The 27,923-nt window shown below is 37.8% G+C and overlaps 1 protein-coding gene across 4 annotated transcripts in view; it reads left to right on the top strand.

The window, feature by feature from the left end:
• The window catches only part of ECPAS (Ecm29 proteasome adaptor and scaffold), a 108,888-nt gene that overhangs the window by 29,448 nt on the left and 51,517 nt on the right, over nt 1-27,923 (top strand). For all 4 annotated transcript variants that reach the window (XM_030292633.1, XM_030292631.1, XM_030292632.1 and 1 more), the window contains exons 3-16: nt 1,960-2,076; nt 3,782-3,900; nt 5,036-5,185; nt 8,303-8,471; nt 11,348-11,487; nt 15,684-15,765; nt 17,923-18,042; nt 21,015-21,100; nt 21,345-21,423; nt 23,221-23,270; nt 24,262-24,328; nt 24,421-24,543; nt 26,586-26,689; nt 27,085-27,208. In XM_030292633.1, the coding sequence (XP_030148493.1) occupies nt 1,960-2,076; nt 3,782-3,900; nt 5,036-5,185; nt 8,303-8,471; nt 11,348-11,487; nt 15,684-15,765; nt 17,923-18,042; nt 21,015-21,100; nt 21,345-21,423; nt 23,221-23,270; nt 24,262-24,328; nt 24,421-24,543; nt 26,586-26,689; nt 27,085-27,208 (1,530 nt within the window). The remainder of the gene's footprint in view (nt 1-1,959; nt 2,077-3,781; nt 3,901-5,035; nt 5,186-8,302; nt 8,472-11,347; nt 11,488-15,683; nt 15,766-17,922; nt 18,043-21,014; nt 21,101-21,344; nt 21,424-23,220; nt 23,271-24,261; nt 24,329-24,420; nt 24,544-26,585; nt 26,690-27,084; nt 27,209-27,923) is intronic.

Genomic DNA, 27,923 nt, shown 5'->3' with positions numbered 1-27,923 from the left:
GCCTCGGCTTCCTCACCTGTGAAATGGGAATGACAATACCACTTCTCTGGTTGTTGTGAGAATCAGATGGGAAATGCAGAGTGCTGTGCACAAGTGTGTTCTGTGTAGAAACTGCTTGATGAATGTCTCGTATTTCATTATTGTCATTCATTAAATGGACATAGATTATAGATTTGTTGTCATTTTTTAAATATAATTTTTAAAAAATGTTTATTTTTGAGAGGGAGAGACAGACTGCGAGCAGGGGAGGGGCAGAGAGAGAGGGAGACAGAATTTGAAGCAGGCTCCAGGCTCAGAGCTGTCAGCACAGAGCCTGATGTGGGACTTCGACCCATGAACTGTGAGATCATGACCTGAGCTGAAACCAGATGCTTAACCAACTGAGTCACCCAGGTGCCCTGATTTGTTGTTTTTCTTAAAATTCATATTTCATTATTGCTCTAGATTCATTGGAACTTTTGTTGCTGCTGGGAGAAGTCCTACAACTCCCTTTAATACTTGCCTTGAGGCTGGAGCACAAATTTCAGAAATGATGGAGAGTAGTGTGGGCCTGGTCCTCCAGAATAGATACCTTAACTCTTTGAGTCTTTCTTAGGTGAGACTTTCTAAAAATGTTATTTTTCAGTGCTTAGTTTCTTCTCTCTTAGCAAGATAATTTCATTGTTAGAGTAAGATCGGGGCCATTTGACACAAGCCTCTTTTTTTTTTTTTTTTTTTTTAAATTTTTTTATATTTATTTATTTTTGAGAGAGACAGAGACAGAATGCAAGTGGGTTGGGGCAGAGAGAGAGGGAGACACAGAATCTGAAGGAGGATCCAGGCTCTGAGCAGTCAGCACGGAGCCTGACGCGGGGCTTGAACTCACGAGCTGTGAGATCATGACCTGAGCCAAAGTCAGATGCTCAACTGACTGAGCCACCCAGGCGCCCAAGCCTCTTTTTTTTTTTTTTTTTTTTTGCTTTCCACCCACAGGGACTATTGACTTGCAGACTTCTCTTTCTGCTCTTTCCCCACTTGAAGGACAGAAAGCTTGTTATTACTTAAAGCTCTTTAGTAGAATCAGATGATCTTCAGAATAAAGTAAAAGTTCTCTATCTAGCATTTTACCTGAGTCATTTTATAATCTAGGCCCTACTTTTATCCTCATCAATCTGCATGTCAGATTGTGTTACATTCTTTTGGACCTCTGTTCTTCTTGTAACTGATTCTCTTCTTGGAAATTCATCTGGTTGTCAGCATTTAGTGTTCCTGTGACTTCCTCTCTAAGTCCTCCTTGATTTGGCAGAGTTTTTCTTTTCAGGAAACTCACAGTATCTTGTCTGTTTCTCTTTTTGTCATGTTCACAGTGTATGTCAGTCCATTTGACTGCTGTAACAGAATACCACAGACTGGGTGACTTAAACAGCACTTTATTTCTCCCAGTTCTGGAGGCTGTGAGTCTGAGGTCAGGGTGCCAGCAGGTCCGTCTCCTTGTGGAGGGACCTTCCTGGTTGACAGAGGAAGCCTCCTTGCTGCATGCTCAAGAGGGGAAGAAAGAGAGAGGACTCTAATCCCTTCATCCCCTTGTTAGGACACCAATCTCATTGGGGGGGACCCCACCCCCATGATGTTAGCTAACTCTAAGTACCTCCTAAAACCAGAAAACTGGGGATTAGGGCTTCAACAGATGAGTTTTGGGGAGACACAAATGTTCAGTCCGTGGTGTAGGGTGTTACAGTCATTTATTTGCAGGTCTTTTGGGGAATAGTGCCTCAGTATAGGCTCAGCTGGGATCCCAGCCTTGGGGGGCACAGCATTTTGGAACAGGACCTTGATATTGTAAATTCCCTTTCTGGAATGTTACATTTATGTCTTTTAAAAGAACAAAGTAGCTGCTATTCATCAAATTAAGTAATGTTGGAAAAATGAATTTGTTTCAAAGGTATCAATAATTTCAATTCATATCTTTCTGTATCTTAGGTAATGGAACTGTTGGTCCATCTGAATAAGCGTATAAAAAGCCGCCCCAAAATACAGCTCCCGGTAGAGACACTATTGGTTCAATACCAGGACCCGGCTGCAGTTTCCTTTGTCACAGTGAGTGTTCTTTTGGAATGTTGTCTGATGTAAGTTTTCTCTAACACTTACTAGATGCCATCACTATATTGGCAAGTTTAGAACCTCACCTTAGACTAATTCTAAATGGAATATGCGATGTTTTCCTTTAGATGACACACTGTTTTTCCACTGAAATGGTAGGAATAGGATAAGGCATGGTCATTTCCATGGGGCAAAGGAAGGTTGGTGAAATGACTTGTCAGGTATGCTGGTATATAAAGGAATGATTGGATTCTTTTTTTTTTTTTTTTTTTTAACGTTTCTATTTATTTTTGAGACAGAGAGAGACAGAGCATGAACGGGGGAGGGTCACAGAGAGAGGGAGACACAGAATCTGAAACAGGCTCCAGGCTCTGAGCTGTCAGCACAGAGCCCGATGCGGGTCTCGAACTCACGTACTGTGAGATCATGACCTGAGCCGAAGTTGGACACTCAACCGACCAAGCCACCCAGGCGCCCCAGGAATGATTGGATTCTTAGCAGAAGCTTGTGTGAGACCAGTCTGAATAGAGAGAAGAAAGGGTTATGTAGCATAGGCATGAATAAATGATAATAGAAGAAGGAAACGAAAGGGTAAATGGCAAGGATAGGAAGCTGAATTTTTAAAAATTCTGTTTCTGATGTGTTCAGAAAGGTATCCTTTTTAAAAGTGAAGTAAACTGAGCCTGGTAAGAAATACTCCTATTAAATTGTTGTCTTCATGAAAAGTAAATGTATAAGAGTGTGGATGCCATGTGATGTCAGATGATCTCTTCCTGGCCTTGTTGTTTCTAGCTTTGAGGCAGAATCTATTGGGTCTTATTACCATCTGGATTCCAAACCTTGGGAGCCATGTACTGGTCCAGACATCTTTCTGTGCCTGCTCTGTACATACTGCTTCATTACAGATGTCCCTTTCTTTAAGTAGATAGGAACATTAGGTACCAATAAAACTGCCAAAGAGAATGTCTTCAAAGGAATAACCTTATGAAGCCTCCTTCATAAAGTGAAGACTCCTTCAGAAAAGCAAATCTTTAATTATGCGTGGATCCAGATACGCATTTATAAGTTTGCTTACAGTGAGGCATTCATACAGATTATAGCAATACAGACATACCCACAGCACTCGGTTTGCCTTGGTTCATCATTCATTGGTCAGTTGTCCGGGTGAGGAACCAGAGCACTGCTGTGTACTGAGGAGGCTGTAGTAACTGACCAGTTGGGAAACAACAGCCTAGGATTTCACAGTTGGTCTCCTCTTAGCTTCAAAGGATTAATGCTAATGTGTAGCCTGTAGGTTCAGATTGGCCAAATGCTTACTTTTCCTTTTCAGCGAACATTGCATATTTGAGTGCTTTATTCCCCCCACCCCGCCAACTTTATTGAGGCATAATTGACAAATAAAATTTTATGTATTTAAGGTGAAAAAATGGAATGTTTGATAGATGTATGCATGAGTACTTTCGATTAGGTCATGCTCCCTCACGTGAAGCACATCTTAAAGCAAGCATTTTGACTAAATAGGGCTGGAATTCTTCCTGAAATGTACTAGTTGATCAAGCTGTAATAAACACGTGGTAAGTGTATGGAGCGATAATGTAATTTCTCTGTTGTGACAGAACTCCCTAAGTTATCAACCGTGTGTTTTCTTTGAAATCCCAGAGTATTTCCTTCACACTCACCTGCTTTTCTCTCATTGCATTAGAATTTTACTATAATTTATGTTAAGATGGGCTATCCTCGCCTGCCAGTGGAAAAACAATGTGAACTGGCCCCCACGCTTCTTACTGCCATGGAAGGGAAGCCTCAGCCACAGCAGGATAGGTACGGTCTCCTCAGTTATCTTACCTCTCACCTGCATGAGTCTACAGCTACCTTTCAAAAAAATAAAGTCGCATGTTTTGTTTTACTTGGGCTAATGTGAAGGCTTGAGCTCTTTCAGGTGACAAATAATTGAATTTCCTGTGTTATTTAATTGTTACTGTTTTGGTAATTATAAAATTTCTTGATGTGAGCATATTGAAAATGTGCAGAACTAACAACGTGTTTCTCAATCTAAATGCATTTATTTTGTTAATTATTTTGAAGAAGCTAATTTCATGTGATTGCACAAATTAGTTATAAAGTGCTTTTCATCAAAACATTCTGGAGGGTATGAAGTCTTAGAGCAGTTTTCTTAAGGAACAGATCGCTTGTTTATATTAATATGGGAATTGGAGGGGTGAAAAGGTTTAGATAACACACTTAGTGTCCAGGTTTGGCTCAGAGTTCTGTAGGGTAGCCTGGTTGTAGTGAGCATCGTCAGGAAGAGCACAGAACTGTGGAGGAAAGATGGAGTTAAGTGGTGGTTTTACTTTACTTTTTAGAGTGTGTATATTTTTAAAAGACAAACTGTAATCCACGTATTTACAAATACAACTGATAAACAGTGCAAGCACTCTCTGAAGTTTTCATGTGTTTTTAAGAATAGCAAAAGGTGTAATGAAAGAATTACGGAAGGCGTGTTACATAAATTCACACAGTGGACGTTTATTCAAAATATTAAACCATTGCTTTTTATTTTTTTAGCTTTAAAATAACTTTAATTAACTATGGAAAAGAAAAAAAAATATTGAGGGAACATGTTGTAAGTTGAACTACCTAAAGTTTAATAGAAAACTCTTTTGGTAACTTCAGATACTAACACTGAGGTCATATTTTGTACATTTGTTTCTGGTGTTTTTGGTGATGAGCCAGGTTGGCTAAATGGCAGTCTTTGCTCAGTATACTGAGGTTTCAGTAGCAGAGCAAGCTAGGCTAGCCCCTGGGTTTAGGACTTTGTAAATTGGTGGTGTTGAAAATGCATGGCCCTTGCTACACTTGCCACTTTATGTTATATGATTTGTGTTTTGTCTGTTATTTGCATGTTATAAAAACCTTATTTTTAAAGTAGTTGCAATAAATGTAATTGTTTTTTCAGCTTAATGCATCTTTTAATACCAACCCTTTTTCACATGAAATACCCTGTTGAATCATCAAAATCAGCTTCTCCGTTTAATCTTGCTGAGAAACCAAAGACTGTGCAGCTGCTTTTGGACTTCATGCTAGATGTCCTTCTGATGCCTTACGGGTAGGTTAAGAAATCAAAACAAAGCAGCCTTATTAGTAACTGCTTTTACTGTGTGGAGTGAAGTACTCTTTTAAATGATTCAGCTTTTGCTTGAAATTGGATATGTCTCAGATTTTCATGTTTGCTGCAGCCCTGACCTCTGCTAAACCCCAGCTCCGCTGCTCATTGACCTCACAGGTGTGGACCTGCTGTAACCATTTCGGGCTCAACCTGTCCAAGCTGAAATCAGTTTTTCCCCATAAAAATAGATCCTTTTCTTTAATTGCCATCAGTGCTGTGATGGTTCTCATAGCTGAGTCGGTATAGTTATCAATTGCCTCCAGCTTTCCTTTTCCTTTTAGCTAATACCAGTCCCATAATTCCCCCTCTGTGCTCCCTGATGCATCCTGGAACCGCTCTCACCGCTGCCCGCTGCCATCTACTTTCGTCTCTGTTCAGCTCTTGTCACGACTTTCTCACCAGCTGCTCTTCTTCAAAACTCTCTACACTGCCAGAAAGGTCCCTGATTTTTATGCGCGCCTCTTACCAGTCACACCTTAAAGTCCTTGGGCTATCGTTTTCCAGTCGTTACTACTCATGCATTTGATGCGCTCTTATGTGTCCTTGCCTTTCGTGTTTTAAGACAGTACAGTTCTCTCTGCTTAGAATGCTTGCCCATCAAAAAAGCAGGGAAGAAAGAAAGAAAGAAAAAGAAAACAACAGCCAAAAAAACTGCTTTGAAAAAGCACCTCAAACTAGCTTAGACGTCAGCAGTGTGTGTCTCTGACATGAATTTCTTTCCCTGGGCAGAGGATGCCATTTTCCGTGTCCTTAATGACACTCACATCCATCTGTATCACCACTTTGTGTATTTATCACACTGCTGACACGTCTGTCTTCCCTAATGGATTGGGACTTGTTAAAGCCAAGAGCTGTTTTACCTAGCTCTGGTCCCTGGCACAGTGGCCCAGGTTGTGATCAGCTTCTGGCCTAATTATTTTCTTGCTTCCAGAGATAGTGATCTAAAATGCTGCTTTTCTTGTCTCTTCCCTGATCAAGAGTAGAACATATACTATAAGCTTACTGTGCGGAGCCCCATATCAGCTGTCCCTCCACCCAGACACAAGAGGGTTCGTGCTGTACGATTTCCTTCCTTTCCAGCTTGCTTCCTTCCCACCCCTCTTGTTTGGTGGCTTTATTTTTCAGACCTTGAAACACTTCCACTACCTCTATCTAGTACCTGTCATACCATTTCTTATTTTTTGGTGGTTTCTTTGCCCTGTGATATCATGTCAAACGCTGTTATATGTGTTATTATCTCAGCTTGCTCCAGATGGCAGGGACTCAACCTCACACCTCTTGGTATGCTTCTGACTTGTGCTTAGGATGATGTTTTGCATAATGTTAGCTGTTTGGTAATTATTGATTAATTTACTGACCACCACCAGTCTTGCTTATAAGTTAGAAATAAATGAAAACCTCCTTTTTATAATTGTTAAATCAGGAGGCAGCCAGAATTGGCAGGTGATGATGGCTTTGGTAAATAAACTCTGAAATCCAAATTTAACTTAGGCACATGATGTACTCAATCCAGTTTTTCTTACCAAATCCAAATTTAACTTTGGCACATAATGTACTCAATCCAGTTTTTCTTACCAGTGAGAATTTGCCTTATTTTTATAAAAATATTAAAGTGGTTCCTTAACAGGTTTTTTTTGTTTCGTTTTGTTTTTTATTTAAAAAAAAATTTTTTTTTTAACGTTTATTTGTTTTTGAGACAGAGACAGAGCATGAACGGGGGAGGGTCAGAGAGAGGGAGACACAGAATCTGAAACAGGCTCCAGGCTCTGAGCTGTCAGCACAGAGCCCGACGTGGGGCTCGAACTCACGGACCGTGAGATCATGACCTGAGCCAAAGTTGGCCGCTCAACCAACTAAGCCACCCAGGCGCCCCTGTTTTTTTTTTTTTTTTTTTTTTTTTTTAGTAGATGGATTTAGGAATTGAATGGATATAGCAAGTAAATAATATAGAATAATTTACTATACCATCAGGATCCAAGTGTTTAATTTCTATTACAGCGAGTATTTCATTAAAAAAAAATTTTTTTTTAAGTTTATTTATTTATTTTGAGAGAGACAGAGATAACACAAGTCAGGGAAGGGCAGCTAGAGAGGGAGAGAGAGAATCCCAAGCAGGCTTCGTGCTGCCAGCACAGAGCATGATGTGAGGCTCGAATCCACAAAGCCATGAGGCCATGTCCTAAGCCAAAACCAAGAGTTGGACATGCAACCTACTGAAGCCATCCAGGTGCCCCAACAGCGAGTATTTCATTTTAATGTTCAGTCATAATAAGTCAGCATAGAACTTTAGAGTTTGGAAGGGACTTGAATTAAATTTTTTTTTTTCAAAATTTTCATTTCCTAGATGAGGACTACCAGTTTAACTGGATCAAAAATAATTTACCAGAAATCTTATGTTTAATCTATAGAAGCCAAAAATGGAAGTAGGATGGTAAATTAATAAGTAGCTACAAAGGGCTTTGAACATACAATGAGAAAAGCTAATTGTTATGACTTTTCCTCTTTGGGTTCTTTTGAATTTTTTTTTCCTTTTTGGGGTGTTATGTGTTTGGAGTGTATGTGTTGGAGGTTTCAGTGGGTTTTCTAATGCAGGGATATAAGGAGAATTGGAGGTGGATTGCAACTTAACAAAAATGGGACTGACTAAAAATGTTCTGTGCTTTGGATATAGAATAATAATTTTTTTTTTTTTTTAGGCCCTTCTTGCAGTCAGCTAACCTTTCTCTGTATTGTTCAACCAGAAACTCAAAATGCAGTGGGCCCATAGTGGCTCTTGAATAGTTGTATTTATAGATTGAGAGCAAAATATTTATACTCATTGTTGGTAACTGTAATAGTTCATTTGTAACAAAGTTGAACAGATGGACTCTTAACAGTTAATTTGTTAAAGATGTAAATAGGTTTTTTAGACACCTTTAGAATTTTTCTTTATGATGAAATTGTAATTTCAAGTATTCTAGAAAAATTCTCTGGGAGAAAAGTATATAACTGATTGTATTAAATATGCATGTGTGTGTATGTGTTTTAAGAAGGAGGTTAAATTTGTTTCCTTTTCAGATATGTGTTAAATGAATCCCAGAGTCGCCAAAATTCATCTTCAGGACAGAGTTCTTCTTCAAATAGTGGGGGAGGTTCTGGAATACCACAGCCTCCTCCAGGAATGAGTTTTTATGCAGCTAAGCGAGTTATTGGTGATAACCCGTGGACACCTGAACAGTTGGAACAGGTATCATACACTGCTTGTTCATAATGGAACCTCCCCCTGTGTACCAGCCCCTATGAAGTCCATGGAAGCATGTGTAACATAATTCCCACGTATTCAGGCTCTCTAATGAAATATGTTTGCAAGGACCGATTGATGTAATGTGCTCTCTTCATGGTGTCAGTTATTTGTTAAAGCCCCAAGGGAAGGGAGGAGTGGGAAGCGCTCTTCAGTTTTTCTAACATTGTGTACATAGTTCAGGGGTAAAATACAGCCCCCTTAGAGACTATGTCTCACTTCTTTCATTTTAGCTTTTAATTATAGGTTTAATAATCATCTAGCTATTTTGGTGAAGTTAAAATACAATTTATCTCAGGTTATTCAGCTTTTTAGGGCTGTACCTTTTGTGTAAACTGAAGAACTCCTATACTCATATGTGACAATATGGGGGAAAAGCATGACTCCCTTTTATATTTCTTCCTGGGAATTTAAAAATTGGCATTAAGAATTTTATTCTGGATTTAAACAGGACACAGATGTTCTCTGAGCAGCTTTTAAAAAAGACTGGTGCTCTCCAGAGAAGTTGCCTCACTGTGTCTGTGCCCTCAGGCACCTCAGGGAAGAACAGATGAGATCAGTATGTAATTATTTTGGAATTCAAGCAACATGGGTTAGTCTTCCAATCCTTCCTTTATCTCTCCATGGCAGTCTAAATGATTTGATCTTTTTCTTTTTGGGAATGTAACTGACCACTGATCAAAACAGTGTTCCCCAGGAGAGGGAAAAAGGCAAGCGGGGCATTCCTGCCACTCACAGATTTATAGAATGATTTGTTCAGTGAGGGTTATGTTTGAGTAGATTTACTTCTTCATGTGTTACAGATCTTTTTTTCCCTCCTCAAACCAGGATGTAAGTAAGAAAGAAAGGTAAATAGTAGTAGAGGCTACTCTTTTTTGAGTGTGATCTATGTGACAGGCACTGTGCTGAGCACTTTGAATACATTGTCTCATTTAATCCTTACGGCGACCCAGAGAGGTAAAGAAATTGTTCCATTCTGTAAAAGGAACTGAGGTTTTGAGATGTACCATGATCTCACTTCTAGCTCTAGGCTTTGACTCTAGGTCTTTCTGAGGGCTAAAGCTCTAAGTGCTGGCGAGTAGTTGTTACCATTAAATTGTAATATCGTGTCAGTAATTATTTGCTAATTTCTAAGGGCCTATGTTTTTTGTCAATTTTATAGTTTGGTGTTGAAGTGAACCATTTCATTTCAAAGATGATATAAAATTTTGTTTTTATTTCAATAAAAATGGTTTTTATTTTTTCTGATGATGAAGTCATGATAATGTAAAGATTCAAACAGTACAGAACATTATAAAGACAAATTAGAAATTACCTGGAATCCTGCCACCCTAGTTTATCATTTTTTTTTTAAACATTTATTCATGAGAGAGAGAAAGAGAGAGAGAGAGAGACAGAGCATGAGTTGGGGAGGGGCAGAGAGAGAAGGAGACACAGAATTCAAAGCAGGTTCCAGGCTCAGCTGTCAGCACAGAGCCCAATGCGGGGCTCGAACCCATGAACCGTGAGATCATGACCTGGTCTCAAGTCAGAAACTTAATCAACTGAGCCGCCTGGGCGTTCCCCCTAGTTTGTCATTCTTACAACCTACTGTGTGTGTGTGTGTTTGTGTGTGTGTGTATACACTATTACAGTTTTACACAATACATTTTTATATTACATTGTACATTTATATATAATATATGGTTTGTAGTTTACTTTTTTCATTTAACAGCATATCAGGTTTTTTAAAAAAGTCATCTTTTTAAATGTTTATGTAAAGTTTAGTTATGTGTAAACCACATAAGGTTTTAACTAGTCTCCTATTGATGGGCATTAGTATTGTTTTCAGTTTTCTTTGCACATTTTTTTGTTTATATCTTTGTGTAGTTAATTTCCATAATTGTTTTTCTATGGCTTAAGTGTTTGAGTGCTTTCTGTTGTAGCTCTTATTACAAGTAGGTTGTGTTGAACAAGGGGAAGGAAGGCAAGCGTTTTATGATCTGTTTATATATCTTTTTAAATTGAACCCATTGTCATTTAATAATTATAAACTCTATCAATCTTGATTCATATACATAATAACTATTATGTAACTGGCTTTTAGGTAAAGACAGTTTTACTCTTCAGGCACATGTGTCCTAAATAGAATTTTTATGAAATTCGTAGCTCCTTCACATTGCATGAAATTCAAATTAGAATCCCTCTTCAGTCTGTGTTTCATTTGAGCCATTCAATTACATTGAATAGTGTTTGGTTAGAATTTCACTTGCCTTCATTAGAGTGTGTTTGAAATCCTGTTGTTTTCAGTATGTAAGAATATTGAGGACAGAATGAATATGTTAACAGTAGAGTGGAACTCTGTGGAATGTGGTTTAGTTCTTTTTGAAATGTCAAAACAATCCATGGAGCACTTTATTCATAATGTTCCACTCTCTTACCTGCAGGCTCCAAATTTGGACTTCAGTTCAAGGCTTTATCATTCTAGAGAGACTGTAACCTAAGTAGGAAGGCTGTGTATCATAATGGTCTTCGAGTTGGAGAGACTTGGGTTTGAATCTTGTTTTCATCACTTACTATGTGTCTAAATTCTTAAGCCTTGCCTCAGTTCCCTCATCAGAAAAATGGGTATAATATTGCTTATCTCATAGATTGTGAGGGTTAAATGAAATCGTGAATATATATCATATACAGTCCCTGACACGATGTAAGCCTAAACAGGAGCTGCTCCTGTTGTTACTGTTGATCCTTGGTATGACCATACTGATCTGTTAAACAGTATTTTTGGTTGGGGGTCTTTGTTTCTTTGATCACTGTTTCTCCTTCCCTTCATTTATCTGCAGTGCAAATTGGGTATAGTGAAATTCATAGAAGCTGAGCAGGTGCCTGAACTTGAAGCTGTTCTCCACCTGGTGATTGCTTCTAGTGACACACGCCACAGTGTAGCGACAGCAGCGGACCTAGAATTGAAAAGCAAGCAAAGGTAAACTACATCTCTTTTCACCTTTAAAAGATGAAAAGAGGCTATATTTCTAAAAGCTCACTGAGCACAGATTTCTTCTTTCAGGATTCTGTAATGAGACCTTTGATTTAGGAGATTATGAAATATACTTAATTTTTAATAAAGACAGTTTGCCCAAGAGCAGGATTCTGTATAAGACAAAGAAGAGAAGCTGTTTGGAGATGCAGTTTAAAACTGGAATGGATTAGAAATATTACCATAAGAAATGAGACCTTTGGCGGCTAGGTAAATTGACTTAAAATAATTAATGTTAAGAAAAAATGCCAAAACCCAGAAATTACTCATTTTTGACTCTTCCTTTGTGTGAAACCAATTGAGATTGCTTTTAATAAAGGATATGTACATATTAGGATTAATATGGTAAAAATCAGGTCCTGTGAAAAGTGGTGCTGAATAAATCTTAATTCACATGTGAAGAAATACAAATACTAAAAGGCTCATAGAAAATTAAAAAAATTTTTTTTTAATGTTTATTTTTGAGAGAGAGAGAGAGAGAGACAGAGTGTGAATGGCGGAGGGGCAGAGAGAGAGGGAGACACAGAATCTGAAGCAGGCTTCAGGCTCTGCGCTGCCAGCACAGAGCCCATTGTGGGGCTCGAACAGACTGTGAGATCATGACCCTAGCTGAAGTTGGACGCCCAACTGACTGAGCCACTCAGGTGCCCCTCATAGGAAATATTTTGTATGAGAAATAAAATCTGCAAAATAAAACACTGGTGCACCAATTTGTACCCATTGGTAAATAAAATTGTGTAATAGTTGAAACTCCATTTAGTTTCTGTTGAAACTGCTATTTTTATATTCTGTTGATTGGCATTATAAGCTAAAATAATTTTTGGAAAGCAGTTTGAAGTATGCAGTGAATCATAAAAATATTTATAATCTTTTATGTAAATCTTCTGGGAATTTATCCTAAGAGAGTCATTCAAAAGAAGAAAAATGTATTTAGAAAAATGTTATAGATTTGCTCATTATACCATTTCCTACAATTGTAAGAAAAATGGAAACAAATTATTTTCCCTATAGGGAAATAGTTAAGTAAATTAACTCTGTGTATCTATATGGAATATTATATATCTGCCGAAATAATTATAAAAGTAATAAAGCAACATGGAAATTGCTCCCAAGGAATGGCAAATGAATAAAGCAGAATACAAAATAATGTGTGTACTGATTTAAAAAATGAGATGTGTGAAGACTGAAAAATGACATGAAAAATTGAAGTTACTTGGTTGAAAAAACCAAATTATGGAATAATTATTAAATTTGTTTCAATGCTTAATGTAATAACATGCTAAAAGGCAGTGGAATGCATATTGTAGTTTTCCCTTTTCAAAGAAACCAATACAAATAGGTATTACAGAATAAGGAAGTTAACTTCTTTGTGTCTTTGATAATATGGTTCCATTTCAGTAAGTAAGCTGCATGTATGGTGATGGTTGGGAACAGCTCACTGCTACAGGGCAGGGGAGGTGGCATATAGGAGGAGCGGATTCTTACGCAGTTAGTTACTTCTGGTCATGCCTCTCACTGATCGAGTATGGAGGACTCTCATAACCTCGCCAGATCTTAGGCTCTGTAAATAAGAAAGTTGGACAGAACTGTACTTTGATATTCCCTCCCCAGGTCTGAAATTCCTTCGTGCTGCTTGTAACTGCCTTTTCCTTTCAAAGACTTTTGGTTTTGAAGTATCAGAAAATCTTTCTTTTTTTTTTTTTTTTTTAACGTTTATTTATTTTTGAGACAGAGAGAGACAGAGCATGAACGGGGGGAGGGGCAGAGAGAGAGGGAGACACAGAATCAGAAACAGGCTCCAGGCTCTGAGCCATCAGCCCAGAGCCTGATGCGGGGCTCGAACTCACGGACCGCGAGATCGTGACCTGGCTGAAGTCGGACGCTTAACCGACTGCGCCACCCAGGCGCCCCCAGAAAATCTTTCTTTAAAACTGCTCATTGTGTTTGAACTGGCCCCAATCTTTACACCATGTAGTGGATTGGATTGTTGGAAATAAAAATGTGGTCTAGAAGTATCCTAATTAGTTTTGGCTTTGTCTATTTTTTTTATATAAATTTTTTTTTTCAACGTTTATTTATTTTTTGGGACAGAGAGAGACAGAGCATGAACGGGGGAGGGGCAGAGAGAGAGGGAGACACAGAATCGGAAACATGCTCCAGGCTCCGAGCCATCAGCCCAGAGCCCGACGCGGGGCTCGAACTCACGGACCGCGAGATCGTGACCTGGCTGAAGTCGGACGCTTAACCGACTGCGCCACCCAGGCGCCCCTGGCTTTGTCTATTAAAACAAGTGTCCATTTTTTCAGAAAGAATAGTATGAGATTTTTTAAGAGATAAAAAGTAAGTTGAGAACAATATGTAGATATTTTCCCATTTTGTTAAAGAAAAATCCTGAAGTATCTCTCCATGTGATCCATCTATCTATTGATCTGTTTATTTCCCTACCTGCCTGCTGTATCCACCCACCCATTTTACATGCATAGAAAAGAAGTCTAGGAAAAGATACACCAAAATTAGTGGTTACTGAAAGGGAATAGAGAGGGATATGGTACCGATTATACATTTCTATACATTTTTGAATTTTCACATCAAACATGTGTTTATACATTTCTAAAACTATAAAGATGGCCAAAGGAAAATATAAGATACAGTAAAAATTATCCTTATTAAAGTGTTTAGTTTGTTTTACTGTTAAGTTTTACTTCATTTTACTAATGTGTGTGTGTTTTGTCAAAATATACCTGACGTATTTATAGAAGGGAAACAGAGGTAGAGCTTGAGGATTAGTTAGTAGCAATCGGCTGAGGAAAGATGGAGGTGAATAATAACTAAAATAGAATCATGGACCGTCTTCAAGGATAGTGGAAGAGGCAGATTGATAAACTATGAAAGAAGAGGCGGATAAGAAAAACCGTCAAAGCAGCATCGTAAACTGTGTTTACACAGATACAGTATAGCTTGAAGCAGAACCAATGTCAAAAGACAGAGAGAAGACAGTATTGTTAAATCTCACTGATACGTGAAATGCAGGATTGCAGTGTTGCTAGGTTTGTAAAATGACTGGGAGGGACTGCTGCAGAGGGCAGGTGCCCACCACCGATCAACGCTATATTCTAATTCACCTGCTGGTGGAGCTCACTAAGGAACAAGTCTCAGTGACTAATGGCAGCATGACTGCTGTATAGAATTAGATGATAAAGCTGCAAATATGTGCTGATAGATAAGGAAGAGAGGGAGGCTAGGAATCGCAGTGACACAATTTAAGAGAAATGGGAGGGGCTTCTTAGGTTGTGGGTTTAATGGATAAATTTTTTTGTCGCTTTCCTTGTCACTTTTGAATTTCCAAATGGTTAAACAGATGCTTGGCTCAGGGCTCTTTGAACAAGCATAGTCTAGCTCTGCTCTGTCAGAACTGCTCCATGGCATTGGCCTTGAGAGTGAAATGCAGTCCATTTTTTCTTGTGTGGTGTCAAATTGGACTGTGGATATAATGATTTTTTGAGTCAGGGTGGGATAAGTGACTTACTGTATTTTTTTAAAGTTTATTTATTTAATGTTTATTTTTGAGAGAGAGAGACAGTGCATGAGCAGGGGAGGGGCAGAGAGACAGGGAGACACAGAATCTGTAGCAGGCTCCAGGCTCTGAGCCATCAGCACAGAGCCCGACACAGGGCTCAAACTCATGAACTGCGAGATCATGACCTGAGCCAAAGTTGGATACTTAACTGACTGAGCCATCCAGGCGCCTCAGTTTATTTATTTATTTTTGAGAGGGGCGGGGGGGGGGGGAGGCGCAGAGAGAAAGGGAGAAACAGAATCTCAAGCAGGTTCCACGCTCTCTGCACAAAGCCTGATGTGGGGCTCGATCCCACGAACTGTGGGATCTTGACCTGAGCTGGAATACAGAGCTGGACACTCAAGCGACTGAACCACCCAGGTGCCCATACTTAATGTATTTCTGTTTAAAAACTAATTTTGATCTAAATTAATCCCTTTCCTTTTCTTCTACAATGTCAGTTGCCCAGTTCATTTGTGTATTTCTAACATTTCCTTTGGTAACAAATATTGGGGCTGTGTGTTTTTTGAGATAATTGAAGTGGGAGAAAAATAATTTTAACAAGCTGTGTTGAAACCTTCTGTAGCTTGATTGACTGGAATAATCCTGCCATCATTAATAAGATGTACAAGGTATACCTTGGAGATATACCACTGAAGACGAAAGAGGTAGGTTGTTTTGATTTATTCTCACATCATAATAAAAAACATTTGGTTGATAGGAGCTCCATATATTTGAATTTTTTCTCCCTAGTTATTTTGATTTAAGCCGAACCTGTACTGTAGGAAATATAGGAGGAAATTTTAAGCCATGCTAGTCTGGGTGGATTAAAATTTTCTGGAGCTTAGTTTATTTGATCTGGTAGTTTCAATTCCTATGCTTAAATAATGATGATACACTGTGTAGATTAGGGATCCACACCTGTTTTCTGTAAATTATTTAGGCTTTGCTGGCCATGTGGTTCTGAGGCAGCAACTATTTAACTTTGCCCTAACATGGAAGCAGCCATAGGCAGCACATAACAGAAGGAGCATGGCTGTGTGCCAGTATATCTTTATGGGTACTGAAATTTGAATTTCATATAATATTCGTATATTATAAAATATTATTCTTTTGATTTTTAAAGAATCATTTGAAAACATAAACATATTCTTCACTCATATCAAGACAGATGGTGGGCCAGATTTGGCCATAGGCTCTAGTTTGTTGACCTCTGGTCTAGAATCTAGAACAATAGGTGGGTTCTTCTGAAGCCTCAAATTAAGGCGTTTGCTTAATGACCTAAGTTCTGTTTGGTTCACTGTGTTTAAAAGTGTTCTCAAGTCCATATCCAGACATACAAGGTTTATTGTTTGTTTGTTTGCTTGTCTGCTTTTTAAGCCATAAATAGTTATTTTAAAAGTCATACCATTTCCAGTTAGGTTAAATTGAGTGTCATGTAGCAGAAAGAACGATGAATTGGGAACTGGGAGCCTCCCTGTCACTCTGGGTTCTGGTCCTGAGTGGCTGCACATAAATGTACTGGGGAGGAGGAATTTGGCTAATTACAGAGCTTTTCTTGGCTCATATTCTTCATGCGGAACATGAAAGGGTTGGATTAAATCTGTGGTGTTTAGAATGTGGTCCATGCACCCTTGTTGGGTCATAGGGAGACTTTTTTTTTTTTTTTTAAACCATGTTGATATTTATACTGATGGTGCTAAAACAATGATGGGTGTCACTGCTGGGGTCTTAGCACAGACCAGAACTGTGTCACTAAATAGCACTAGTAGTTATTCTGCTCTTTATCGTCAGCACTCATGGTTAAAAAAAAAAGAATAAAACTCAGCTTTACTTAAGAATATCTTTGATGAAGCAGTAAAACTTATTTTACCTGTAGACAAGGCAACTATGGTTATTGAGATGGTATTTGGCAGATATGTTCTCCAAAATGAAGAAATGAGGCTTCAAGAACAGTTAATATAGTTTATTGCCAGTGGTAAAAGTTGAACTTTCAAGCAAAAGTTAGAATTTAGGGAAACTTGAATCCCATCACAATGAGCCTGACTGCTTGTTAGTACCTACAGATTTTTCTGATGAGACTGGTGGTGATATTAACGTGTGATTTTTAAAAATGCTTTATAATGAGATGTTTGCTTAACTCAGTGAGCCACTATTTTCCAAATGACCGGTGATGTTATAGAAGTGTTAGAAGGTATAGCTCAGTGGAATTTAGTATGACACAATATGCAAAAGTTCAGTGATAATGGTTTCAAATCCAGATTTTAACCTTTAAGGTGCTGTTGTTTATTAAGTTTTGGCATAGTATCAAAGAATATCTACAATTACCTGAAAAGGCTAAAATCATCCCAAGTTTTCCAACCATGTATCTTTTTTGAAACTGGGGTTTTTTTTTTTTTAATGTAATTTAACCAAAATAACATAACCACAATAGATTGAATGTAGAAGATAAAAGAATCCAACTCTCTTCTATTAAGGTGGACAATCAAGATATTTATAGAAAAACATGAAACAATGTCAGTACAGTTTTTTGTCTGGGAAAATATAGTTAATTTTCTAAAAAATATGTTATTAAAATATATGATAGGTTTATTAATATAATTTTAAGTGAATATGTAAAAATTCTCAGTTTAGTTTTTAATGTAGCATATGGTGATAGGTGTTCCAATATAAGCAAAAACTCTGTGTGTTCAGTAGTTTGTAAGAGTGTAAAGTGATCTTGAAACAAAAGTTTGAGAGACTACTGATTTAGATGATCTCTCATGACTTTTTCAGCACACAGTAATTTTGAAATGCTGAGTTATAATTAAACATCTTTTGAACAGGGAGCAGTTCTGAAGCCAGAGCTGAAAAGGGACCCAGTCAGTACAAGGGTCAAGTTGAAGATTGTCCCCCATCTCCTTCGTTCTAGACAAGCTGCAGAAACGTTCCCTGCTAACATTCAGGTAATTTGTTCTTTCCAGAGAAAAATGGCCTGTTTACAACTTTTATGTCTGTTTAATTAGAGAAAGAAATGCATTAATGGATATTTAGGAGATGCATTGACGTATTAACAAGATTAATGAGAATCCATCTTTTTATTCTATCTCAAGTGTAACTGCAGAAATGATTTAAAAAATTTTTGTTGTCGAGTGTGTACTATATATAGTTAACATCCAACTTAAATGTGTGGTGACTGTCCTTTCAAACTAATGTTTTTCTGAGTTGCTCTTCTCCAAAAATGTTGTTTTTTTTTTGTCTTCTTTTTCCTTCCCTTCCCTTCCCTTCCCTTCCCTTCCCTTCCCTTCCCTTCCCTTCCCTTCCCTTCCCTTCCCTTCCCTACCCTTCCCTCTCCTTTTCTCCTTTTCTCCTTTTCTCCTTTTCTCTTCTTTTTTCTTTTCTTAAGCTTACCTGTTTATTTTGAGAGAAAGAGAGAATCCCAAGCAGGCTGTGCGTTGTCAGCACAGAACCTGACGTAGGGCTTGAACCCATGAACCATGAGATCATGACCTGAGCCGAAATCAAGATTGAACACTTAACTGACTAAGCCACTCATGTGCTCCAAAAATGTTTTTAAGTGAACAAGTTTCTACCAGTCAGTTAAGTGGAAAAGAACCCCATGTGATGACAATGGCCAAATCCTCTTGATTCTGCCTTCTTAATGTCTTTATCTCCCTATATTTCATGCTGGTGTTAATTGAGACTGTCCTTTCTTATTTTGGTTATTCCAGTAATCTCCTATCTTGTTTCCCTTCCTCATGCCCACAGCCATTCTGTTTTCTCTGTTGCCACCAGGGCTTTTGCTGCATTGGAAATCCTTATACTCTCTTTTGATGTGGGATGAGTCCCTCTGCAAAAGCTCTTACGTTTTATCCAAGTGGTGACCAGCAGAGCTCAGGAATAGAGAGATTTGGGTATAATTTTGTCATTAGTTATTTGCTTTTGAGCTTAAATCAGTGTCAGAGCTTTTCCTGTTTTTCTAAAAAAATTTTTTTTCCACCCTAAATTTCCACCCGAAATTTTTTTCCCCACTAGCAGTGACTAGTTCTCATTCAATTATCAGGTTCCTAGTAACCGCTGAAAAGTTAGCAGTTATTTATCTTCCGGTCTCCTCTCTTGCCCCCCACCCCCACCTTACCCTGTACCTTAAGCTCCAACAAAAATTGTTCCTCTTGAAATATACTGTTTTCATGGCTCTGTCTCTGCTCAGAATGTTCCCTTTACCTGGCAGAGCTCCTCTTCCCCCTTTAGCTTGGTAAACATCTACTCATGTTTCAGGATGCACTCCAGTGTGCTACCTCCCGTCTGAAAAATGTTCCCATTTCCTGCCACCCTTCTCTTTCAGTCCCAGAATGAGAACGCTCTCCTTCGTGTTCACTGTATGGTGGACATAGACTTCTTAGCATCTCTCCCTCTTAAAGCCTATTTTGTATCAGTGGCTGCTTCCTCCTCTTAGATGATAAAACTTGTATTCTCCATATCTGGCACTCTAAGATTTGAGTAACTTTAAAGTATTGTTTTGTGTCTCCTTAAACATAAAATTATCACGGAGCTTCTTTCATTTCTTTTTCATGATTGGTGTTTTATAATTGGTATTCCCAAGCACTGTTTCCCAGACAGTGTCTTGATAATTTTGGTTCAGAATATTTGGTTGTAGTAACACTATGTTACATAATAAGCAGCTAGAATTTTGTGACAGAGTATCCTGTAGGTGTGTAATTTATTTGTAGTTATTTAGTGTTTTCAAAATAAATCTAGCCGAAACTTTGTATATTCAAAGACAAACTCCTTGTTCATCGCACACGTTCTTTGTTATATTCCTGTTTTTAATGATTGCATATTACTGTTCTACATAATTGGCCCTGCCCACCCCCTCCACCTTTCAGTCATAGAATCCTTCAAGGTATCATTTAGATGAGCCTCTTCTTTCCTGATACCAGTGCCTTTAATTAGTCATATGTTACCTCATCTTGATTTTGAACGTAGCATAATTCTTTGCATATAATGTAAGCACCATGAATTTTATTTTTTCTGACAAAACATTAGTGTTGATTATTCCTTTTGCTTCTTTCATTTTACCATATTACTCTATATAATATAGCATTATCAGATAAATTTTCTAAAAGTCTTTTCCAAAAAAGTAGCATGTGATTATATATTGTCCTATATCATTTTTAATGTATGTACATTTTGACCCCTCAACACGATCGAGTGCCTCGGGAGCGATGCTGCCCTCTTTGTATCTCGCAACACCTTGCATAGTGTCGGTTACCCATTAGAGGCTCAGTCCTGTTCTGTGTTCAGTCACATGTCGTTGTTAAGTAAGATCAGAATACTACTAGTAGTTTTGGGAACCAGTGTAAGGAGATTTTTTTTTTTTAATGGTAAGACTATCCCATAAAAAGTAGAAATTTGGGAAATTTAGATTTCTTTGAGCCTTCTGGATGCTGCCCAAAACTCATGTACTGTGTGTGCTCTTTTGCCACCTAGACATGACTACACAATACATGGAGCACCTATGTCCCGACTGTCCGCTTGTAGAATGCTTTAATCTTGGTGTTTTCTGTGAAGTTTTTATATAATCTGTTCAGAATGACTGCATATAATTGGGGAACTTAATACACCCAAAGTGGTTTTATCTGATAGTGTCCCCTGTGTGGTACAGAGTGGCAGAGAGGGGGCCCGCTGTGAGCTCTGTTGCTTTCTGGTGGTAGAGCCACAAGTTTTGCAGACTTGTAAGGTCAACCTTTGTGTTTGTACTTCATGGACTACTGATTGGAGCCACTGATTGGCTGGCTTCCTACGGTGGTCAGCTAAAATGATTATAATCATTAATTTTGAAGAATGAGGGGTGGTGCGCAAGATCTGTTGAATCCTAATATTTGAAAATAGTAAATTGCTGCTATTAATTGGTATTGTCATTGTCCCTTTCTTGTAGGTGGTGTATGACGGACTTTTTGGTACAAATACAAATTCAAAATTGAGAACATTATCCTTGCAGTTTGTGCATCACATTTGTATAACGTAAGTTTTTTCAACTATTTGACTGTAAGATTTCAAGCTGTTGGAATGATCAGATGTTTCAAGTATTTCTTTCCTATCCAGAAAGAAATCCATGTTTGTTCATCTTAAAAAAAAAAAAAAATTGTAGGTTTCAATAGATTATTTTAATTTATTTCAGTTGTGTCTCTATTTGAAGTAATCATCTGAATAGATAAATAATGAGATTTTTATCTTGCTTTGTGTATGTGTGCTATTTTTTTTAAAGTTGTCCAGAAATCAAGATTAAGCCCCTAGGTCCAATGCTTTTGAATGGCCTGACCAAGCTAATCAATGAATATAAAGAAGTAAGTGACTTGTCTTTTACATATTGTTAACAGCTTCTATTTTAGAATGTTATCCACCTTTCTGGTCTACATGTTGGTTTAGTTAGTTACAGTTTGCTGTTGTTCCATCATTTCTAGCATTTTTACTTGAAGTGGTACAAATTTCAGAAATTACTGCCACCTTTTGCTTTTTTTTTTTTTTTTTTTTGGAACTAAGTGTTAAAAAAATTGATATGAATTTTGAGAGGTCTTATCTTTTTTAAAGCATTTGCACTTTATTCTGCTTTTAGGCACTATGCAAAAATGGAATGGAAAGAATTAAATTTTATTTTATGATTTGTTTTCATGTGGATGTTTATTTGGATTTGCTTAGATTCAGAAATAGTGTTAATTCTTAAGGGCTGAGCTTTTACCTATTCACAATTCTGTAACAACATGCATTCAGTAAGTTTTTGATTCCTTAAGCTCAGTGAGATGAGGCTTCCTTGAAACCAAGTGTTTTGAATCCTGTTTGTCCTGGCTGTGTCCCTCGTGCCATGCCGTCTTCATTAGTTCAGGTGAATTTGCTAAAGAAAGTAAGATTTAAGAACTCCAGTTAGCGTTATTTTCCTAAGTCTGAGCTACACACAAATGCATGTTTGCAGTGGTATAGTCACTAAGATCCTGGCATTTGGAGTTAGAATTGAGTTTGAATCCTAGTTTTGTCCTTTGATGAGTGGCTTAAAATCTTTGGAGCTCTGCTCTTGATTGGAAAAATAATACCTCTTCATTGGATTATTGTGAAGATTAAAGGAGATCACACACCATTATCGGCGCACTGAATGCACATTAACAGGTATTATTAGTGAAAAGCCATTCTTTGGTGTGCAGTTGTGTTTTGGGGGCTTGGCTCTCCTGTCTTTTATTGAATAGTATTTGTGTGGTTTTTGAGGCCTAAGGAACCTTCCAGGTTATTTTTATGGCATGGATAGTCAGATGCTTGGGATGGTCGGTAGAAATAAAAGTGCTTTTGGGTTTTTAGGGGAGAATTTGTATATTTAAAAATAGATTAGAGAGGCCAGGTAAAACCACAGGGCCCCGATCCCTGTACTTGGAGATGACACCTGCCTGTCTTCCCAACAGATGACTCCTTAAGAGTGTCCATTTAGGTGCAGAAGAGTGAGCCCTATGCTAATTGTATAAACTTCAGCTCACAGAGGGGTTACTTTGTTTTGAGGCATCAGACTATTGGCTTTCATAAAACGATGTAAAATTCTGTCTGTCTGAGGAGGGAACCTCACTCTCTTGATGACTGTGATCCCTATAATTTTTTATAATGGAAGATATGAGAGGAAGCTGTTTGTTATGCCGACTTGTAGGTAATTGTTCTTCGCTTAGCTTATCACAGTTTTGGGTTAGAGATGGAGGACCCTAGTGTGTGACCAGTGGTGAATTTTCTGCTAAGTTCAGCTGTTTTCCCAGTGTGTTGAAGGTGAATTTTGGTGTTTGCAGGTTACATAGTGTTGCAAATACCCTGAACTTAGCACAACTAAGAGAACCCTTTCATTTATGACATCTGCATTTCCTTTTGGAGTGAGTTGGGGATGCAAAGTTTCATTTTTGTTTTTCCTTTTCCTTTTAGTAGTGTGATGATTCTGGGTTTGGATTTTTTTGTTGGTTTGTTTTGTTCAGATGTTAATATCTTGTAGTTAGGCAGAGTGAGACCAGGTTTAACAAGGAGTAAAATAATGCATGTAATTGCAGCAAAAATGTTTTGCTGTTTACTGTATTTTTTGTTTTGTCTGTTTTTTGTTCTTTTTTTTTCTTCTTAATTTCAAGGATCCTAAGCTACTGTCAATGGCATATTCAGCTGTTGGAAAACTCTCCAGGTGAGTAAACTCTTCTTCAGTGAGAGATATCCTGTTGGTAAACCTAAGAGAAATTATGTGGCATTTAATAATAGATGGAGAATAATTTTTTTTCTGACTTTGAAAGGAAATGTATTTAAGCCATAGGTTGTTTAGAAATGTTTTCCTTGTAGTAGGAAAATGATGTGAGATGTTTCAATTTACATTTGAAGGTATGTTTCCATATTAAATGGTAGTCTTGAAATGATATTTTGAACTGGATTGTGTCATGATGGGTTACTTTTTCTTGCACCCTGGAGACATTTGATTGATCTTAAGTGTTCTTGTGGCTTCTTTATTACCAGTCTTTATAATCCCAGTCATCAAGGATTATCTCTTTGGCTCTCTTTTCTGATAGTGCTATATTATGATTCTGGGTGGCCCTGTTTCCAAAGGTGGATTTTTTTTTTTTCCTGCTTAGTATGATTTCCTTTTTCTACTTTCTCCTGGTTTCCTCTTCCTTCACTATATTTCAAAGCAGGGAGATAGAGGTACAGCACCCTCAGTAGCACCATATGGTGCTTCCGTCCATGGTACAGGTTTTGTACTGGCCCGTGTAGATTGGGTCTTGCTCTTCTGTACTGTGCAGGGAAAGGATCTTTGGGGCTCAGAAAAAAGCCACCCTAGATCCCCCGATACCGCACTTGTCCGATAGCCTTTAGTTTAAATAGCAGTTTAGTCTTAATTGTGTTTTTTTTCCTATTAAAATCAGAAATGCTAACTGAATGCATGGAATATTGTAAAGGGAATATCTGGACAGTATGTATTTAAATCATGGTTACTTGGATTAGACAGCTGAAGAATTAAATATTCGCTTTAAAAAGTATTTGGCTCTTTGGGGGAGGTAATCTAATGATGTTGACATTGTGTTCAGAGATGAAAATGCAATTCAAGAAAATTTTCGTTTAGTTGCATTTTCTTTCAACCTTGTGGAAATGTATGATCATAACAATGGTCTTATATTCTCTTACAGTCGAATGCCCCATTTATTCACTAAGGATATAGCTCTTGTGCAGCAGCTTTTTGAAGCCCTGTGTAAGGTAGGGAAACACCTGGCAAGTTTATGCTTTCCATTTGGATGCTGACCTGGACACCTGACAGGAGGGAAATGCTATTTTTATCATACTTATAGGAAGAGCCTGAGACTCGGCTTGCTATTCAAGAAGCGTTATCTATGATGGTTGGAGCTTATAGTACTTTGGAGGGAGCACAGCGAACTCTCATGGAGGCACTTGTGGCTTCATACTTAATAAAGGTAGGTCCAGCTATGTGAACTGGAGAGGCTGGCAATATAGACATTTTACATTTTTAAGAACAAAATTTGAATTGCTTTTCTCCTTAACTATCTTGACAAGTAAGAAGAATATTTGCTTTCATTTGGGCTGTGCTTTATGATGATTTTTTTTTTATTAAAAAAATTTTTTTTAATGTTTATTTTATTTTTGAGAGAGAGAGAGAGACAGAGCGTGAGTGGGGTAGGGGTAGAGAGAGGAGACATAGGATGGGGAGCAGGCTCCAGGCTTTGAGCTGTCAGCACAGAGCCTGACATGGGGCTTAAACTCATGAACTGAGATCACAACCTGAGCCGAAGTCGGCGCTTGATTGACTGAGCTACCCGGGCGCCCCTAATGGTTGATTTTTGATACTTTGTGATGGGAATATGATTTTAGGGAAGAGGGAGTGGTGATATTCACAGAGAGAGGCTTTATGTTTAAAGCCTTTCATGTTGGGAAACTGTTCTTAATGTTGTGTTTTCCCAAGTTGGAAGTCTTTTGTCTTACCTGGTAGTTGAACCCTACAGTCCACTGGCTAAGCAGGAGAGAAAGACAAATTTTATACATTATAATGAGTGTGTAGGAAGTAAGCCAGTACCATCACACATACTCTTCTTCCTTCTAGACTTTATTTGGCTGTCATGGTTGTTTGTAGAGAATTTTGAGTTATCTATATGTACTCAATATGTACATGCAATATGTATATGCAATATATATTATACAATAAAAAATAATATGTATTTGCTGTGGTCAGTTCTTTGTCCTCCATTTCTAGGAGTAGAAAGGGAGATTAGAAGAGGGAATGATGTCAAAAAGTCTTAGTGTGATTAATATGTTGTGTCCTACTGAAATGTGGCTGGCATATTTAATATATTCATATCGAGGGAATTACTGAAGGTTCAGAAAGGTATCTGGTTTCTATTGAAATATGACAGGATTATTATATACACTTAAGAAAATTACTGTACGTAGAGTTCCATTGTCAGATGCTCTTGTACATGGTTCATAGTCATATATTGTGGACAAAGAAGTGCAGGCTTTTTGGAAACTCATTAGAATACTTAAGACTTTCCCTAGGTAACCTTACAAGGATGCATGATGCTTGTACAATGCATATGGGTGCTGGTTGTACCTACACGGATAAAATCATGTAACAGTATTACTACAGCAAAGCTAATTTATATTCTTAGACTACACTGAAAGCAACCAGACTGTAGGCTAAATCATACGAACTAGTCCTTAATATCATTGCTGTTTATTGTAGCTCAAGGAATGATAAAGAGCAAGATAGACCTGAATGTAGGACAGTATCTGTTTCTTACTATCGCTCTCTCACGATGTTAGGTTTGTGACTAAGAGAAGGACCTGGGGCGGGGGAAGTGCATGAGAATAAGGTTTTTCAGAATACAGATTCTTCAACTGCTTCTCCGGTTGAACTTTGTATTCACAGATACTTAATCTATTTAAGTTCATTGCATATGTTTACGTAGTTGAAACTGCTTTGGAGTCTGTTTTAACTAGAGCTAATCTGAAGAATTTGGACATATTTTGCTCCAAATTTGTAGAGATTCCAAGTAACCTCTGTTTGTGTTCGCTGCAGAATGTCTTAATTTCATTCATGTGACTAACAGTTTGAGAATTGGGGAAGCAGGGGTGATGGCCAGAAACTGCAGTGACCTTGGTCCCAAAGTTGGGCTGAGGATGTGCACGTCCAGAGAGATTCTCTGGCTATGTATGGTCTTGGTGGGTCTTCCTGCTTTACTTGGAGGGTCCTTTTAGATCATAAAAGTACTTTTTAAGTGATGTCACTTTCCAAAGCTTCTAAACAACTTGATTAAAGATTTTCAACACATGATTTGTCTTTATTTATTTAGACATACTTCCTAAAATAGCAGTTTTAATTTTGATTGTTTACAATTAAGATGGCTTATCTTGACTGGAATGAATTGTTGCTAATTGAGTTCTTCTTCTTTTTTTAAAATCCGTATGTGTTTGTGTGTACATGAATTCATGTGTCAAATAGCCTGAAGTTCAAGTTCGACAGGTGGCTGTGAAATTTGCTAGCACGGTGTTTCCCTCAGATCATATACCGTCCAGATATTTGCTCTTACTAGCTGCAGGAGATCCGTAAGTTTCAAAAGGTGTTAATTTGAATTTGGGTTCATTTAAAATTATTTGAAAATTACTAAAATTTATATTGTTTTTAATGTTGGTCTATGGAATTTAGAAGCAATTTATTAAAGAGTTAAAAATATGGCCCTTGATATGATAGAGACCTGTAGTTATACCCTATCTTGTTTATTTCTGGGCAAGCCACATAACTGTTCAAATCTCAAGATATTTCCAAAGAGAAGTAATTTCTTGCAGTGTATTTTATGACTTTTTTCTTAGATAGCCAAGAACGTATTTAGGACATTTTCTCAGAACCCCAGCTGTCAAATAAAATTGCTGTTCTTAATCATCAAACGATCATTTTGCCATTATTGAAATTAATTTTTTATTTTTATTTGTCTTTCTGAAAGACGAGAAGAAGTTCATGGAGAGGCACAGCGAGTATTAAGATGTCTTCCTGGTAGAAACAGAAAAGAAAATGCTTCTAAGCAGATGCCTTCTTTCCCAGAAATGGTGTATTATATTCAAGAAAAGGTATGGCATTTAACTTCAGAAAATTAGTGTGGGTCATATAATGAATGATAAAAATAAACGCATTTTTAGGTGACATATTTGAAATGTCATTGCTAAATGTTGAATAGTAGTAAGGTTTTTAACAATGTTAATATTTACAGTAGAGGAAGAGAATACAAAATGAAGAAAATGTAATTCTCAAAATTGATTTGTTTTGCCCCATTCTGAATTACTTATAATTCCTTATATGCTCTTTAACATTCTGGCTAGGTTTAAAAATTTTCCCCTTGGTATGACATTCTTAAACATAGGTCTCCTTTTTTATTTTTTGAGAGAATTATTTAGGAACCATAAGTTTAAGAATACTTCAGGAAATAGGTCAGATTTTTTCCACTCTGATCATAGGAGGGCATCACATCTGCTTTTGCAAACCTCCCACGTGTGCGCAGTTCTGTCTGCTGGTGGATCAGACAGAGTGTTGGCTATCGTGACCCCCCAGTCCTGATCCTGGCCCTCTTTTTACATCAGTGTTTCTTTGAGTATGCTGGTAGTCCTAGCTTTCTGCTCAGACAGATATCTTAAGGGAGTTGGAGGTCAGGACTAGGTAGCCATAATTCTCTATAGCATAGTCACATTTGTGGTCAGAAGATGCTTTTTTGCACATATTTTCCTCGTGCTCCATTAGTAATGAAAATAACGGGCCTGCAGTGGCCCGAGGTGACTGTTAATAGATGCC

The sequence above is a fragment of the Lynx canadensis genome, chromosome D4, assembly GCF_007474595.2.
Source record: "Lynx canadensis isolate LIC74 chromosome D4, mLynCan4.pri.v2, whole genome shotgun sequence".
Lineage (NCBI taxonomy): Eukaryota > Metazoa > Chordata > Mammalia > Carnivora > Felidae > Lynx > Lynx canadensis.
The sequence above is the reverse complement of the archived record's forward strand: the minus strand, read 5'-3'. Positions and strand labels throughout refer to the sequence as shown.